Here is a 17,379-nt window from a genome sequence, read left to right on the forward strand (position 1 = left end):
TATACTTCCTTTTAGCACAGTTGGTAAGATATAGACGAGGTCGGATAAAGACGGGTTTTATATGTACCATACGGATACATTTCATAACAACTAGACCAATTTTAAAACCAGAGCCACTAGACGTCGCTTCGGCTCAGGGCTTGGGTGCCGGAGCTACTGGCTTTACCCAAAGTGGTTGCGGCTCAAACGCGAACCACGCTCTCTGCTGCAGCCAGTCGTTGTTGTCCGCACCGGGCACCTCCCCACCGACTCTTGGCTGCTCAAGATCAAAGGACCAGACAACCCTGGCTATCAATAGCCGTACCTGGGCGAAGAAGAGTCTAGCAGGAAAAGGGGCAAGATCAGCATCAGTACAGCAATGTGAGGTGTGAAAGTGAAAGTCAAAGGGAGCAACTGACTTGTTCCCGACGCAATTCCGAGGTCCCGTCGAGAAGGGCATGAAGGCATCTTTGACATCGGCCTCGAATCGTGCCTCGTAGAGTGGGTGCGTCGCTGGCAGGAAGCGCTCGGGGTGGAACCCGCGGGGCTCTACCCAGAGCGACGAGTCGTTCTGGATGCTTTGCAGGTTTATGCCAACGACAACCTAAAGCCGCGGTTGGCAGGAAACGTCAGTTGCTTGCTCACCGAAATACCGAGTTTCTCCCTTATTGTAGGAGGACGTAATGGAGGGGCGGAAAGATGTGAAAGTGATTTTGATGAGGAGTACAAGGAGAGAACGCCCCCCCTTACGTCTTCAGGAATAGCCTGGCCGTCCACCACCAAAGAAACACCGCGAGGAACGGCTCTCGGCAAATTAATGGGTGTGGGATGGCGGATCCGGAGCGCCTCGTCGATGGTCGCGTCGAGGTAGGGCAGATCCTGCGTCGTCTGGACGGTGATGTCCTCGACGGCCGCGAACCGGGTCCGGACCTCGTCCGCCAGGCGGTCCCATTTCTCCCGGTGGCGGAGGAGGAGGTAGGTGGCCGTCGACAGCACGTTGGTGTTGAGCTGGGTGCCGGCGATGACGAAGGCGATGCCGTTGGACAACGTCTCGCCTGGCGTGATTGTACTGCTGCCGGTCGGTCCTTTGCCCGACCCCTCAAAGCTGCCGAGACGATCAACAAGGGGGGAAAGCAGGTCGGCGCGCTCATTACCCTTCTCGTGTTTGGCCTTGGCCAGCCGGCGGTTTAGTGCCCCCGTGATCACCTTCCAGTTACGCTGGCGCGCTTTGCGCGTCATGCTCAGGAGAGCCAGCCCCAGCACTTTATCGAGCGGCGAGAACCGGCTAAGCGCGGTGCGGATCGCGCTGAACTTGGCGTGGAAGAAGTAGTTCTTGACCCAGCCGTGCTCGTTGAGCCCCTCCAGCCCGTCGCACAGGGACTCGCCCAGGCTGAGGTCGGTAATGGTGTCGAACGCGGCGTACCCGTACAGCTTGGTGAGGTCGACCATGCCTTGGGTCTGCGAAAGGGCCATCTCGCGGCGGATGCGCGCCATGAAGCTGTCGGCGTAGCTCTCTATGATGCGCGCCTGCTCCCGCAGCGCCTTGTCTGAGAAGCTGTGGTTGAGTACCGCGCGGATCCGCTTGTGTGTGCCCCCTCGGCGGTGAAGAGCGAATGGGATCCATTCAAGGCCGGGGTCTGGCTGTAGGGGTCCTTGAGGAGGAGCGGTCTCGACGCATAGATCTCTTTCCACGCGCCGGGCGATGTGGTCGTGAGCTCGTCGGGCGCGATGCGCACCATGGGTCCGTACGTCTCATGCAGCTTGAGCAGAGTCTGCCAGAGATCCCCTTGGAGCACGTGGTATGCCCATGGGATCCGCGATACTGCCCACAGCCCGGGGCCAGGGTACCGGGCGAGACGGTGAAAGCATAGAAGATAGATGACCGCGAGAATGGAGTACTATCAGTTCTCAAGTCAGTTGGTGGTTTGGCTCGCTACTGTTACCATGACTTACGGCCAGATAGGCCCCGGTAGCCACTGCCAGCAAAGTTATGAATGAGCCCATGGCGGCGTTAATCGGAGTTGGTCTGGTGAAGTAGTGCCGCAGCAATTACAATTCCGCATGGTGGTGGCTATGCCGATACTGATGAGTGGCTTCACCCAGTGCCTAATTCGGTTCAACAGGAACATAACAGCACACCATCTAGGAGCACGGGGGAGGTGTTGTTAAGCCATAACAACGTTGTCCGGGCGGCTAGGCAGTAAGATGAGCAATGCAGTTATCGAGGTGAATGGTGCGAACGGCCAAAGTATTACAATCGTCGTGGAACGGGATCTTACGAAGTGCATGCATCCCTAGCACCTCGCGGTGCTGCTGCAGTCAGCCGGATCAACATGTCTTATCTACGCGCTGCACCTGCATGTGTACCCATCCGCAACTCTCATTGGAGGACTAAACTGCTTACCTGCCTGTTTCGACGGCGGATTTGCTTATAACTGCGTTTGTCAATTTAGCCGCTTGAGATTAGTTGCATTTGGGGGGCGGCTGGAACCCCGGTTGGTCATCGAGTTGCATCGCCCAGTGTTACATTGCTTTTCAGCTTGCCACGCACCTTGATGCGCACTTACCAGAGAGGAAATAGATCGGCCGTGATGGGGTATGACCCGCGCTGACGTACGGCGTACGGACTGGACAGATGCCGCTTGCATACCCACTCGAGAAGTGGTGCTTACTCTGTGCATAACAATTGCCGAAGTGAGTACGCGGGTCCGTCTTACACGCAGCATGCAAGGAGCTTTGGGCTCTGCATGCTCTACGTGTTGCGGCTCGAGCTATGGCCTATCACCAAATACAAGCCCGGGCCGCGTTGGCTCCACGGGATAGTCTATTGGCTACAGACTAATGTGCTGGTCCAACTTATCGAGATGCCGTTGAGTGTGGCTTTCTAACGGCGTGCATTGACTGCACCTTTTCGGGCAGTAGCACATAGCTCCCTCGTCTGGCAATTCTATGCCTGCCGGGATCGTGTCATTGGTGTGAACGAACCATATGCCCCTCACCTATTTGCCAGCAGGACTCCTGAGAGCATACCCATGAACAAGAAGATATGCGATATACGAACACATAAGCTATCATCCTGGTATCCCATAAGTTTGGATTTGCCACGTTTCACAATAGACATCGTCAGGTCAATGGAACCCATGGCCGGAGGAAGCCCAAAGGCTTCAGCCGCTTTTTTCTGTCCGCAGACAAAGCGAGCAGATGAGGGATATTTGCACATGTTGCATCGCTTCCTGAGGCAAAACAAGTACGGAAGGCTTCTGCTCCGTGAGGTCGCGGCACTGGCAGACGACGAGCTATGGGATGTGTTTGCCTCGGCGAATGAGAACATAAGGGGCATGTCTCATGGGCCCAGGGTGCTTACTGCACTGAAAGACTGGGCGGTCAATGGACACTCCGGCCCGCTGTCCACCACACAGTCCAACATTACGTCACTCCCCCTTCTCTCGGTCCTGCAGATAGGGCAGTATCTACGGTACCTGGACGTCCACAGCCTTTCCCATCAGGACTTCGTGTCCGACATCCGAGAAGGTGGCGGCGGTGTGCACGGATACTGCGGAGGGCTCCCGGCGGCGATATGTATATCCTGTGCGAGGACGCAGGACGAGCTGGTGAAGTATATGGGCGCCGCCTTGAGGATCCTTGTCGGCATCGGCGCATATACGGAGGCCACCGACGAGAACTCGGGCACTGAGAGCACGATTCTGGCGATCCGTCTCAAGTACGAAGGCCAGGGAGAAGAGCTTACCCGCCGCTTCCCCGGGACATACATTTCGGCCATCACGGGGCCCAGGTCCATCAGCGTTGGCGGCCCCGCGGCCACTCTTGGGGCGTTTGCCGCCTACGTTGCGGGGCACGAGGGGGTTCGATCCCAGGAGATCCAGCTGGGCGGCAGTGCACACAACCCGGCGAATGCGCATCTTGCCGCTGAGCTCTGCAGGATATGTCACGATGATACGTCGCAAAGGTTGCAGCTCCCGCATGCGTCACAACTGCTCCTGCCTCTTCGGTCTAACCAAACCGGAGAGCGGATCACGGATGGCCTGTTAGCGGACGATCTCATCTGGACCATGCTGGCATCGCGCTGCGAGTGGTTACAGTTGTTAAAGGCAGTGGCCCAGGACCTCACACAATCGCCCCGAACGGAGCACTGTTTCGTGGCGTTTGGCTGGGATGACTGTATCACGATGTCCCCCTTTGTCCAGGCCCACCTCCAAGTGACGAAAGTGTTTGCGAAAAGTCTGATAATGGAAACATCTGAACCCCCTCGGCCATCGATACAGCAGCTCCCTTCGGATGATGGTGGTGATTCGGGGTACGAGTTTCCCAAGAACGCCATCGCAATCACCGGAGCCGCCTGTCGCCTCCCTGGGGCAAATAGCATGGACGAGCTGTGGGAACTTCTTGCGAGCGGGAGGAACTGCGTCCAGGAGCTTCCCAGGAACCGGTTCAAGGCCTCCGAAAATTACCGAATCCTCACCAGTGCCAGCAGCCAGTGGAAAAACCGCAAGTTCTACGGGAATTTCATCGAAGATGTCAAACGGTTCGACAACGCATTCTTCGGCATCAGCGCGCGGGAAGCGGCCAACGTTGACCCGCAGCAGCGCATCATGCTCGAGCTCTCCTTCGAGGCGCTCGAGGACGCAGGATATCTGGCCTCGCATCGACGGGAGGCGGGCGACGACGTCGGCTGCTTTATCGGCCTGGTGCTCGGCGAGTACGTCGAGAACACCAACGCCCATCCGCCCACGGCTTATACCAGCACCGGCACCGTCCCGGCTTTCGTCTGTGGACGTCTGAGTCACACGTACGGCTGGTCTGGGCCCTCGGAGATGTTCAACACGGCTTGTTCCTCGTCCATGGTGGCGATCAACCGCGCTTGCAAGGCGATCCAGGCTGGGGAGTGCCGCATGGCTCTCGCGGGCGGAGCGAACGTGATGACGGGGATCAACACGTACCTTGACCTGGCCAAGGCGGGGTTCCTGAGCCCAACCGGCCAGTGCAAGCCCTTTAACGCCGCTGCCGATGGGTATTGCCGAGCTGACGGGTGCGGCGTTGTGGTCCTGAAGCGACTCAAGGACGCGGTGGCCGATGGAGACCCCATCTGGGGAGTCATCGCGGGAGTCGCCACGAACCAGGGCGGGCTGTCGGCATCCCTGACAGTACCCGATGCGACAGCTCAACAATCTCTATATAAGAAAGTCCTCGGGCAGGCAGGCTTGACCGGATCGCAAGTGACGTACGTGGAGGCCCATGGCACGGGGACCCAAGTCGGCGATCCCATCGAGATGAGCAGCATCCGCTCCGTGTTCGGAGGCACCTCGCGCCAAACGAAAGTTGCAGTCGGTTCCATCAAGGGCAACATCGGCCATGCCGAGCCAGCAGCGGGGGTCGCCGGGCTACTGAAGGTGTTGGCAATGCTTCGACACGGGAAAATCCCCCCTCAGGCCAGCTATGGCACGCTGAACCCCAACATCCCGCCTCTGGAGCGCGATGGCATGGAGATTGCTACGAGACTGAGGGGTTGGAATACGCCCTTCCGTGCGGCTCTGGTCAATAGCTACGGTGCGGGTGGGTCGAACGCCGCATTACTTGTGTGTGGTGCTCCCCGCTTGCGGCTGCAGAACGATGCTGTGTCGGAGGAGTCTCGTGTACTAAAGCGCCCGAGCCCGCTGGTGTCCTGCCCCTTTCTGGTCACTGCTGCCTCTACGGCTAGCCTGCTTGAGACTGCCAAGTCTCTAGGCTTGTACCTGGGGAGCATCCCCAAGGACGGGAGCTTTGTCGACATCGCGTACACCCTGAGCCACAGGAAACAGCGCCAAAAGTGCCAAGCAGTCTTCAAAGCCAGTACTGCCCAAGAAGCTGCACGTTTGCTCCGGTCCATGAGTTCGACAGACACGGTCCAAGTCCCTGCTGATGCCGGCGTCTCCCCGAGACCTGTGGTGTTAGCGTTCAGCGGCCAGTCTGATCGAATGATCGCCCTTCCGAAATCCTTGTATGACGACTTCCCGGCTTTCCGCTTCCATTTGGATGCGTGTGAAGCGGAATTTCTAAAACATGCAGAGAATTCACTGCTTGAAGCAGTATTTCAAACAGAAGCTGTCGAAGACATAGCGGCTTTGCAATGCGGAATGTTTGCCGTCCAGCATGCATGTGCACAGTGCTGGATCAGCGCTGGTGTGAAGCCACAGGCGGTTGTCGGTCACAGCCTCGGGGAGTATACGGCGATGGCAGTCTCGGGCATACTGTCCTTGGCCGACAGTATCCGCCTGATTTACTCGAGGGCCCGCCTGGTTGAAAGCCAATGGGGCCCTGACAAGGGATCCATGCTGGCAGTAGAATGCACCGCGGATGACTCTGGACAGCTCTCCCCAGAAATGCTGGGTCTTGAGACTGCTTGTTTCAACGGGCCCCGGTCGGTTGTGATGGCAGGTCGAGAAGATGCAATCGAAGAGGCCGAGGAGCTGCTGAAGAAGAACGCGACGTTCCGATTTCAGCGCCTCAGAACAACTAATGCTTTTCACTCGGCCCTCGCGGATCCGATTCTGAGCGAGCTGGAAGCACTTGACCATTCGTGCAAACGGAACACGCCGGCTATCCCATTTTACGCTTGTTCCCCAGATGGCTCTGAGCCCCTAGGCCAGAACGCTGCCAACCATGCACGTCAACCTGTCTACTTTGATCATGCTGTCCAACGGATAGAGACCGCCCTGGGTGGTTGCATATGGCTGGAGGCTGGGTTCGATACCACCATTGTGACAATGGCAAAGCGCTGCTGCCGGCGGTCTGGCAGGCACACATTTCAGCCGGTCAAGACAAAGGGCCTTCATCGCCCCAGCGATGCTATCGCTGACACTGTCACAAATCTCTGGTCCTATGGCCTCAACTCCATCAAGCATTGGAGCTTTCTCCCGAAATCCGAGGATAGTCCTGAGCCCTGCCATCCAGTATGGCTTCCACCGTACCAATTTGCCAAACCTAGTCACTGGCTTGATAACATCGACCGCGCGGGGGAGATGCATACGAAGCTGCAGCAGGCCAATCTCGACACGGAACCACCACCGCAGATCACGGCTCCGCCCTTGGTCTCGAGGCGGTCGACATCCAGCGACCGCGCAGGATGCGCCAGCTTCGTCATCAACACGCAGCACCCGCGCTATCGCAGCGTGGTCGAGGGCCACGTCGTCTGCTCACGGCCTTTGTGCCCGGCGCCAATGTACATGGAGTGTGCGACCATGGCACTGATGCTTATGAAGGGTGATGGTATGCACATCACGAGCAAGGCCCTGAAGTTTGAAGACTTCAACGTTCGATCTCCGCTGGGCATTGACCCCCAGGGAGCGGTGGTGCTCCGGCTTGAGGCCGTTCCTGAAACCAGCCATGCATGGCGGGTGAAGGTGCTATCAATCTACAGCAGTCCAAACTCACTTAAGGGAGACTCTGCTTCCTCTGAAACGATCCATCTCGAAGCCACCATAAGCCTCGATGCGGAAGCTCAACTAGACAGCTACCAGCGTCTTGTAAGCCGTGGGATCCAAACGCTTGTTCACAGCTCCACCAGCGAGAATCTTCATGGCAGTCGCGCATACAAGATGTTTTCACGTGTGGTGAAGTACGGGGACTTCTTCAAAGGACTGAAGTCGGTTCAAGTCGACGGAAGCGAGGTGTTAGCCACGGTCCAAGCCCCAAGCGACCAACCACACCGCCTCGAGAATCAGTGGTGTACCGTCTGCGACGCGGTGATACTCGACATGTCCATCCACGCCCTAGGCCTGCTCATCAACACGAGCGACCATGTATCTGACGGGGAGGTAGCTGTGATGATGGGTCTGGACCGAGCTGTGATTACACAGGACTTTGTCATGGACACCACTGTATGTTGGACAGTCTATGCCAGTTTTGACTTCCTGGATGCTCAGAATCAAGCGATCGGAGACGTGTTCGTCTGTTCGCCCAATGGAAATATTGTGGGAATTTTCACCGGATGCAGAATGTCACGTCTTCCGACTGTTAAGCTGGAAAAGGCCCTGGACGCTGCATTCTCCGCTTCAAAAGAGGCCAGGCTAGAAGCCCCCCACTAAGGCATCTTCACATCATGTCAATACCGCCTCGACATCGAGCTCCAGCAGTGGCGTAATATTCACTCCTGGTATCGAGTCTGAAGCACCTACCAGGCTCTTGCAGAACTCTGGAGAGACGACGGACGCTCTATTGGACCTTATATCAGAGTGTACGATGCTTGACAAATCTGACATTCAGAAGACCACTCCACTAGCTCTCATGGGCCTCGACTCCTTGGGCTCGGCAGAGCTCTCTGACGGCCTGCTCTCCAAATTTGGCATCTCGATCCCCACGGCAGATTTACTCAACAGCACTGCGGCGGACCTTGAGCGCTTGCTGGTCGCTGACGTCTCGGTTTCCCAAGCCTTGGAGCCGAATCTGCTTGGGGATCGAGCGCAACAGCCTCAGGCCGCATCAAATTCACACGGGGATGATCTTCAGACAGAGCGATTCTTCCAAATACTATCGGATGCTTGTGGCGCAGATCATGAGAATATCCCGCTCGACGCCACATTGGTCCACCTGGGAGTTGACTCATTGGCATTGATTGACATGAAACAAGAAATCGAAGATCACTTCTCGGTTATACTCGATTTGAAGATGGAGGACTCGATCAAAGACATCATGAAATCGCTAGGCATGGGGGTCGTATCCCAGCAGCCTCCCTTAAACGAACCAGATCCCTTGACTGAACTATCGCCGGTTCGGTCCGGCTTGTCCCCAGCCAGCTTGTTTGAGTCGAACCCATTCCAATTATTGGAAGAACTGAGCCCCGACTTTGATGCGGCGGCAGGGAAGCACGGAGTGATCGGATACTGGTCTACACTGGCCCCTCTGCAGGATCAGATCGCCGTTGCCTACATTGTGGAGGCTTTGTCTACTCTGGGAGTTGACCTCAGAAACGTGACAACGAAGCGGGCCGTACCCGTGATCCAGTACCTGTCGCCAAAGTACGACAAGCTCATGCGCAGAATCTGGGAGATATTGCAGAAACATGGCATAGTGTCTCTTACTGGGACCCAAGAGGCATCCGCGAACATCGTCCGTGGAAGCGCCGCGATTGAAACCCGGTCTGCTTCAGAGCTCCTAAGGGAGTTCAGCACCCGCTTTCCAGCCTATGTACACGAAACGACCCTGATTGAACTTACCGGTCCCCAACTGGCCAACTGCCTGAGCGGGAAGACGGACTCCGTGTCACTCATGTTTGGAAATCCCACATCTCTGCAGATTATGGAGAACTACTATGGTCGCTCCCCCGTTAACCGCCAGCCTCACAGAGCAAATGATCATCTTGCTGACGTCATTGCTTCGACCCTCCACAACCCACGCAGCTGCTGCCAGGAGACCCGTTCGCATCCTCGAAGTGGGTGGCGGGACGGGCGGCACAACGCGGTATCTCGTGGAAGCGCTCGCGAAAGCTGGCATCGCCACCGACTACACGTTCACGGATATCTCGCCAAGCCTCGTGAAGAATGCCAAGAACAAGTTCAGCCATCTCCCCTGGATCAGGTACTCGACCCTGAACCTGGAAAGCGAGATCCGCCCTGAGTTCCTAGGGCGATTCGACCTCGTGGTCGCTACCAACGTCGTGCACGCAACCAAGGACCGCACGGCCTCCTGTCGCCGGATCTGCAGCACGCTTACATCGGCCGGTGGTCTTTTCGTGCTCGCTGAGACCACAAGCAAGATCGACTGGTGTGACATCTGCTTCGGCCTGCTAGATGGGTGGTGGTTCGCCGATGGTCCGATTGCGCCCCTGCAGACGGCCCCTGAGTGGGCGAAGACGCTTCGGGACGCTGGGTTTGCGTCCACGGGCTATTCCCATGGGTCTTCGGCGGATACCAATACCACACAGCTAATAATCGGATCTAACACTAAATGGGACGCTGGCCCGGAACCTACATTCTGCGACACTTCATCGGATCCCCTTCCAGTGAGGTATTGTGCCCAGAAGGCAAGCGACGATAAAGAGCAAGGTCATCGCATGGAAACGGTAGGTTATAAGGAGGTGGACGGCGTGCAAATCAAAGCAGACGTGTATTACCCAAGGGCACCCATGAAGTCGCCTAGGCCAGTTGGTACGTCTCCAACTATCTAGTCCCTTGTCCATACTCTTCATAGGAATAGAAGCTTACGGAATTCTTCATGTGTTGTATAGCACTTATGATACACGGCGGCGGCTACGTTACCCTCTCTCGTCGCGCCATCCGCCTTGAACAGACGCGCTATCTGCTTAAGATGGGCTTGCTTCCTGTCAGCATCGACTACCGGCTCTGTCCCGAAGTCAACATCATCGACGGGCCCATGACGGACGTGTGCGATGCTTACCGTTGGGTTCGCCAGGCTCTCCCTGCGATTGCCTTAGGGGCTGGCGTGCGCGTCGACCCTTCCCGTGTGGTCGTGGTCGGGTGGTCTACCGGTGGCCAATTGGCCATGTCCCTTGGTTGGACTGCTCCGGCGGCGGGTCTTCCGCCGCCAAACGCTGCGTTGAGCTTCTATGCTCCTGTTGATTTTGAATCGGGAGGTGAGTGGTCCTTAATTTTTCTGCAAGAGCCTCTCTGTGAAGAAGCGACTAGTTTACGCGAGACTAACAAGTTGGCAGAACTCGATGGAATGGAGTGCCCCGTTGGTATGCCCAAATTGGCACGAAATTTCGACCAAATCATCCAGGCTTTGCCATCTAAACCCGTAAGTCGTTGCGTTCTGCCTCGTTAGTCGGTTTGTTCAGCTAAGATGGGAGAATTAGATTTCCCATGCAGGCTCTAGTGCCGATGTATCAGACCTAGGTTGGATGTGTCCAGGCGACCCGCGGTCCGATCTTCTCATGATCATGTACCAAGATCGCATTGCCTTGCCCGTCCTATTGAACGGAATATCCTACGATAATGACGATGCGACTTCGACATCGAAAGGGTCGTCGAGGTCACTTTCATTGGTAACGCCCTCGCCCGACCGGATCGCCGCGATCAGTCCCCTGGCGCGGCTACGGGCCGGGAGGTACGACGTCCCGACCTTCATCATCCATGGCAGGGAGGACGAGGTCGCCCCTTTCGCGGCCGCGGAGAGGTTCGTGGCCGGATTGAGACAACAAAGCAGTCCTGCTGGACGTCTGCGTCATGGGTTTCTTCCACTTCAGGGAGCGCGCCATCTTTTTGACCTCAAGCTGAGAGACGGGTCGCGTGAGTGGGAGGAGATGGTTGCGCCAGGCTACCGGTTCTTGCTTGAGGTCCTGGGGATGTGTTGAACTAGCAGAGATGGCGAGGTAGGCTGGTACCCAGTGCGTATAGTATAGCACATGCTATCATGAGCTGGAAAACGTTTCCTCAGACTACGCACAAGTTCAAATTGTATCATATCTATAGTCGAGCTTATTCAAAGTAATTCCCCCGAGCCATTTCCCACTGAATAAGGAGAATTGTATCTTCCTCGCAGCGAACGGTATGGTGGACATGCCAGGTCAGACATCGTCACCTTACATTGCAGGGCCACTAGGGCCACCCCTGGCCATTTTCTCACTACTTCGATATCATATTTATGCAATATGCGCTGAACAGGGATATATACCGCTGGCGTTCGGTTAGTAGAATTGTATTGCAATACTTAACTACTTGCCCGCGCAAAGTGTTATGTGACCTGCAAATCGTCAAGTACATCCAATCCTGTCATAACCTCAAGCTCAACACACACATTACCACGACCTCTAACGTTGTCAATCTAAGGAATACTTTGCACCTCTTACTCCAGTTTCAACATGGCAGCAGTCCATGAAAAGGGGCCAACCCCCAATGAAAAGCAGTTCTACTCGCCAGTGTCGCAGATCGGTTCCAAGGACAAAAGTGCAGGATACTACGAGGCCTTCTCATCAGTGCCTAGCGACGCTAGAGAGCTGCTAGAAAAATATTCTGGGATTGCGACTGATGAGGTGGAGGCTCATGTCATTTCAATTGTGAGTGGCCTGTCAACTCTAACGTCGTATCTGCTTCGTCATTAACCCATAGCTAGCGCGACAAAGCTTGGGATATATACCCCCTACCCCCTGCATTGGCCAGTTCCGGTTCCTCAACCTGACGCTCTACAAGCAGCCCTCGTACCAGGCCATGCTGGAGAGGCTCAAGGCCGGCGAGGCCCGGTATCTCGAAATCGGGTTTGGTCTGGGCCAAGATATACGCAAGCTGGTCGCCGATGGTGCGCCGGGACAGCACGTCTTCGGCACTGAACTTGAGGCGGGCTTCGTCGACCTGAGCTACGAGCTGTGGCGCGACCGGACGACGCTGCAGGCCCAACTCACCCAAAGCGATGCCCTGGCCGACCTCAATGGAGACGGTGACGGCGGCATGCTTAGTCGCCTGAAAGGCACGGTCGACTATTTGTACCTAGGTATGGTCCTGCACGTCTTCGATCGTGAGCGACAACTCGCGCTTCTCGAGAACTGCGTGCGGCTTCTCAAGTCGGCAGGCCCGCAAGAACAACAACAGCAACACGGGGCCATGATCCTGGGCGAGGCGGTCGGCGATATCGAGGGCTGCACGGCACCCGCGGGCAACTTCATGCACAGCGACGCGACGCTGCGGCAACTGTTGGCCGAAGTCTCGGAGAGGACGGGTCGGCGCTTCGACTGTCGGGTCACGCTGGATGAGGGCCTGGCGATGCCGGATGCTCAGAATAAATGGGGCCAGGTCAGAGCTCGGAGGCTTGTGTTTGAGGTTGAGATGCTGTATACCTAGGTTTAACGTATTGTATGTAGGATCCGTCCCCTTTCTTCTCTCTCCAACTCCTACTCGATTTCAAGCCGCATCGGGCCAAAATGTTCTCGAATTGGTCAACACGATTTGTCGAGCCCTGATTGGCTTAAGGACCTGAAGTGTTTAGACCGTAGTGAATCGTATTAGTGAATGGGGCTCGCCGTGCGGTGGACCGATTGATACCTGATCTAGCTAAGCCGTGTGCTACATGGGAATATGAAGACCCAAAAGATGTAGGAGGGCAAAGGAACAAAAAGAGCAAAACCAATCCCCAGATAGCTCGCCAGGCTTTCCGTGTCGTTGAGCGACGTCCCCAGAAAAGCGAAGAGGCAAAGATAAATGATTACAACGAGAGTCTTGAACGCCCGTGACAGATATACGTGCTCAAGGGTCGGGTCTCTAATTTCCCCCGAGGCCTTCTCCGAAGCAGAGAGTGATTGAATGTCAACCCTCGACAAAAGGGACGTAAAGGGACGCGTATCAGCGGAAAGCGCTTCCGCCAAACTGTTTGCATGCATGCTGCGGTGGGCTTTGGAATGTAGGTCATCCTGGTCTAGTACATATCAGCAGTTGTTCAACCTCGACGAGAATAGTAAGCCATAGAACACGAACCCAGAAGTATCTCCAAGGTTGCTAATGCTGGTTGGGCCAGTAGCAGCAGGGGCAGATTTTGACCAAACCCCATCTCCCACTCTTCCTCGGGGCCTGGCCCAACCGATGATTTACTCTGAGCTTGACAGTGCCCCAAATCAAGGTGTACGCGAGCAGTACAATGTTGGTCATGAACGACTCGACCAACTCCATATGAGCTACCAAAGTGACATATATGGCAACTGTCATTTTGTACTTGGCTTTGGGAATTGCCGTATATGGTCGGGTATGCAGCATTCCCCTAGCAAACTGCTCCAGGTAAGACTCGAGCTTTAGTCTCCCCCAGAAACGAACAGCATTACGGCTGCCGCCGAAAACCTGCAATGATTTCAAAAAGAAAAAAAAAAAAAAAAAGAAAAAAGAAAGAAAAACTGAAGGCGAGCAAGTAGCCAGCGAGCAGTATACCGACACCGGTGAGGAGCTGCTGGTTGCTGAATATGAGAACGATTTCCTCGAGGACTCAGCGTCCGCGGTGATCGGACTCTCTCTGACGCGCGAAAAGACCTTGCGGTCTGCCCGTTGCAAGACATATTCCGGCAGGACTCCGTACCAGTAGGCCCCGAGTACCAACGCAAAGACAAGGTAGGCAGTTGTCATGAATGCAGCAAGAACCTGTATTTCTGTGAGTAACCCTATCGTGGATGGTAAGAGTGTGGTAATAGTAGAAGGCTCCCTTACACCCATACCGGATATATCCGGGTTAGCTTGGATATCCGCTTTGCATATTTGATATGCCTCGCACCGTCCTGGCACTTCTGTAACAAGTGATGTAGCAGCAGTCTGAACCAGCACCGTGGCGCGGGTAGTGGTTGTGGTATTGAGATGTTCGGTAGCTCCTAGAACGAGTGACTCTGCTGTGCCAATTGTGCCTTGTGAGACTTAGGGTGGTCGTATTCGTGATGGTGGCATATGAAGGAGTGGTGGAGGTAATCATGCTGGGCGACACATACCAGCTTGCTCACAAGAATATCAAAACACACCCTAGTGAGGGTTACGGTTACGTGGATGGGCGGGGAGGTTGGCATTGTTATAGAGCGAAGGGGTATTTTCGCGCACCATTCGGCTCACTCCAGCCCTGTACCGTATTGCGCCACCACCCAGTTTACTGTGTTACATCTAGGGAGTGTTTACCCAATCAACTTGCGAAGCACTGCGCCGTCATCCATAGAACGAAAATTCTTAGCGAATCCCAGACTATACCGTATTTTGGGGAGACACAAACGTAGCAAACAAGGCTGGACTACGGTGATTCCCTCGGTGAAACGGAATACAATGAAGAAACCACTGTCGATGCCCTCTTTTAGGGATTGGGCACCAGGCAGGGTCCACCTGCGTACCCACCAGTTGCTTTCTTGTATCCTTACTCATGTGGTATTGTACAGTTGCCCTCCATCTTCGGATTCTTTCCTTCTGCAGGACAAGCGCTTGATACAGCATCTGCTGCTCTCTGGATTGCAACATGCCCCTCGTACCCAATGTGGCACATTTGAAAATGGTGCTCAAGCAATGGTACGAATTTGTACTCACTTGAACACCAACGGTCTCAATATCGGGTCAGGCGTCGTCTTTTCGCAGTCCAGTATCTCCACGTCTCTACGACCCTCTTGATATGGCGTGGAAACGCATCCGACCCCGTAATAATTGTCTCTGTGCGCAAGTGGCTGGTCGTCATTATAACTAAATACTAATTCGGAAGAGTACCGTATGGGGATATAATATAACAGCTCGATATTGAAAGTTTCCAATAGTAAGAGCAACGTCGGATTTCTTGGCTATTGGCGCATACGCTGTGGATCAATATCGATGGACCATGTGTATTCTGTTTTTGATACAGGTACGGCAGCTACCGAGGGTAGATGAGTGCTGCGTCCTGATCTGGCGAGGCGCTCATGTGCATCCGTGGCTCAGGTAAGACGGACGTCTGGTAGGTTTGGACTTATCCTGTGTCGAAGTTTGCTGAATGATATCGAAACATGGCGTGACCTATGCATCGGACGAAACAAGCCGCATCTGCATTGCCTTGCCGATCTGTCGACACTTTTGGTCTCGTCTTCGCCCACGTGGACGCGGGGCAGGCGATTCAAGCCTCGTCAGAAAATGATTCGGGAAGGTTTAGCCGAACTGGTTATTGGACGAGACTTTGACAGTCTTGCCGGGCCAAGCTTCGAGATATCCTCGAGCTTGGGCCTGGCAACCGTAGTCTAGTTTGTTCTAGAATAAAAGCATACCAGTTTACAATCCAATACAGCTTCTGGAAACCGAATGCGACACGTTTGGAGTTTTGGTCCAGTGTTGGTGATCAGCGGCGACAACCTTCTTGTTGACCCAATGCGGAATTTCGATTCCTGAGAATCGACAGAAGATGGGACGTACAGGTTGCTGCCATGCAAGTTCAAAATGCCCCTGGGAGGTTGGATCTTATTTATCTGACAAATTCCCCGTTTCGTGGTACACCTCGGGCTGATCCATAGCTTCCATAACACATCCTGACCCACCACTACAACATGGGAGCAGTAATATACCTAACCGTCTTGCATTTGTGTCTTTTCGCTGCTTATTGCCTGGTTTTCTATGCCCTCCATTTCGCCTCTCCATCTGCCCATGGCCTGTTGAGGATACATTCTGCAGATGCCTATCCACAGGCACCTTGGCTGGGAACCGCCTGCAACCCCTCCGTCAGGGCCTGACAAATTTATCATGACCAGTCATAGTCATGCCTTTGTGCCCATCCGATAGCATCGGATCTGCGCATTAGGCAAAGAACATGCTTCTGCAGGCTGGGTCTAGGGCAAACGCAAAACTCACTATCGACGCCAGTCGTATCCAATTCAGGGCGTTCGACAAGCCGCTCATCCCGGTCAGGATAAATCGGGTACCGGGATCTTGCTCCTCTGTGTTACCATAGAGGCTTTGAAGATGATGCATTGGCCAACTGCACTCCTGTGACACACGATGCCTATGCAGCTACCGATAATCTCATCTCCCAAGCCCCTGTCTGATGAATGCGCGTTTCGATCGCCGGCAAAGCATGCGGGTCAAGATGATCGAGCCCTTTGACACTTCAATGCCAGCTTGACCAGAAGCCTCAGTTATGGCCAAGTCTGTTGTCAAAGTTGATACCAGTGAGCTGATTCCAGGCAAAACCCAGATCCTCATGGCGTGCAGAACAACTGACACCACTCTCCCATGCTTCTAGAGTCGGCCCACAACGTCCGCTAAGCCGACCACCTCTTATCTGGGCCGTCCCAACATTCGAATATATATGGGCGATGGCATGATGCATATTGGGACGAACAATTCAAGCGACTATTGCCGCCGGCTGGCACATATTGATGGAGGAGGAGGTGGAATGAATATTCGGGCCCGCTTTGACGGTGTTGGCATGAGATGGAGTCTGGGGTCAGGGTCCAGTCCAGTGAGCGAGTGCTGCTGTATTTAGAAAGGCCAGGGCCAAAACAACACGTTAATGAGCAGGACTGCTGGAAATGATGCTCTCCCATTGTGAAACTGGCATGGTGGTCGACGACCATGCCAGGAAGACGTCGTATTGCCGGCTTGGACCCCGAAAATTGTTTCTTCATGTTCTGATGATCCTATTTTCAAGGCATGACCAGAGTAATAAATGGTCCGAGGCGTCGTTGATGTTGCTTTAAAGGCATAATGCTGGTGTTTGATAGTGTGTTTTAAAGTTGATTGGGTGGATCTGGCGTCGCAATAGGGGGTCCAGTGGTTCAGTTCAGGGGTCGTGAAAGCCACAACAATGTGGCGGTGCGTTCCCCCCAACCACCACCCAGCACCCGCACCCAGCACCCAGCACCCAGCAAGACCACCGGATTTCGAGATAGATAAAGTCAAGAGGTACTGCACTTTACCTTTCCAGAAGTACCTAGCAATTCATTGGTCCCAGGAACCATTTACCTACCTTCGGAGAATTTGCTTCGCCCCA

General features: G+C 54.8%; 2 protein-coding genes across 2 annotated transcripts; one reads left to right on the forward strand and one right to left on the reverse strand.

Moving 5' to 3' along the window:
* Positions 1-133: 133 nt before the first annotated feature.
* PG986_006234 (cytochrome P450) lies at positions 134-1,983 on the reverse strand (the record flags this gene model as incomplete). Its single annotated transcript, XM_066842456.1, has 4 exons — positions 134-583; positions 730-1,534; positions 1,828-1,877; positions 1,933-1,983. 4 exons carry the CDS (start codon positions 1,981-1,983, stop codon positions 134-136), a joined length of 1,356 nt encoding a protein of 451 aa, XP_066702318.1.
* A 1,214-nt stretch (positions 1,984-3,197) lies between these two features.
* Positions 3,198-12,764, forward strand: PG986_006235 (BcPKS16- polyketide synthase; the record flags this gene model as incomplete). Its single annotated transcript, XM_066842457.1, has 6 exons — positions 3,198-7,853; positions 8,242-9,286; positions 9,372-10,118; positions 10,199-10,564; positions 10,842-11,106; positions 12,053-12,764. 6 exons carry the CDS (start codon positions 3,198-3,200, stop codon positions 12,762-12,764), a joined length of 7,791 nt encoding a protein of 2,596 aa, XP_066702319.1.
* Positions 12,765-17,379: the final 4,615 nt, after the last annotated feature.

This window comes from Apiospora aurea (genome assembly GCF_038362705.1).
Source record: "Apiospora aurea strain CBS 24483 chromosome Unknown utg000004l_segment0_segment0, whole genome shotgun sequence".
Classification (NCBI taxonomy): domain Eukaryota; kingdom Fungi; phylum Ascomycota; class Sordariomycetes; order Amphisphaeriales; family Apiosporaceae; genus Apiospora; species Apiospora aurea.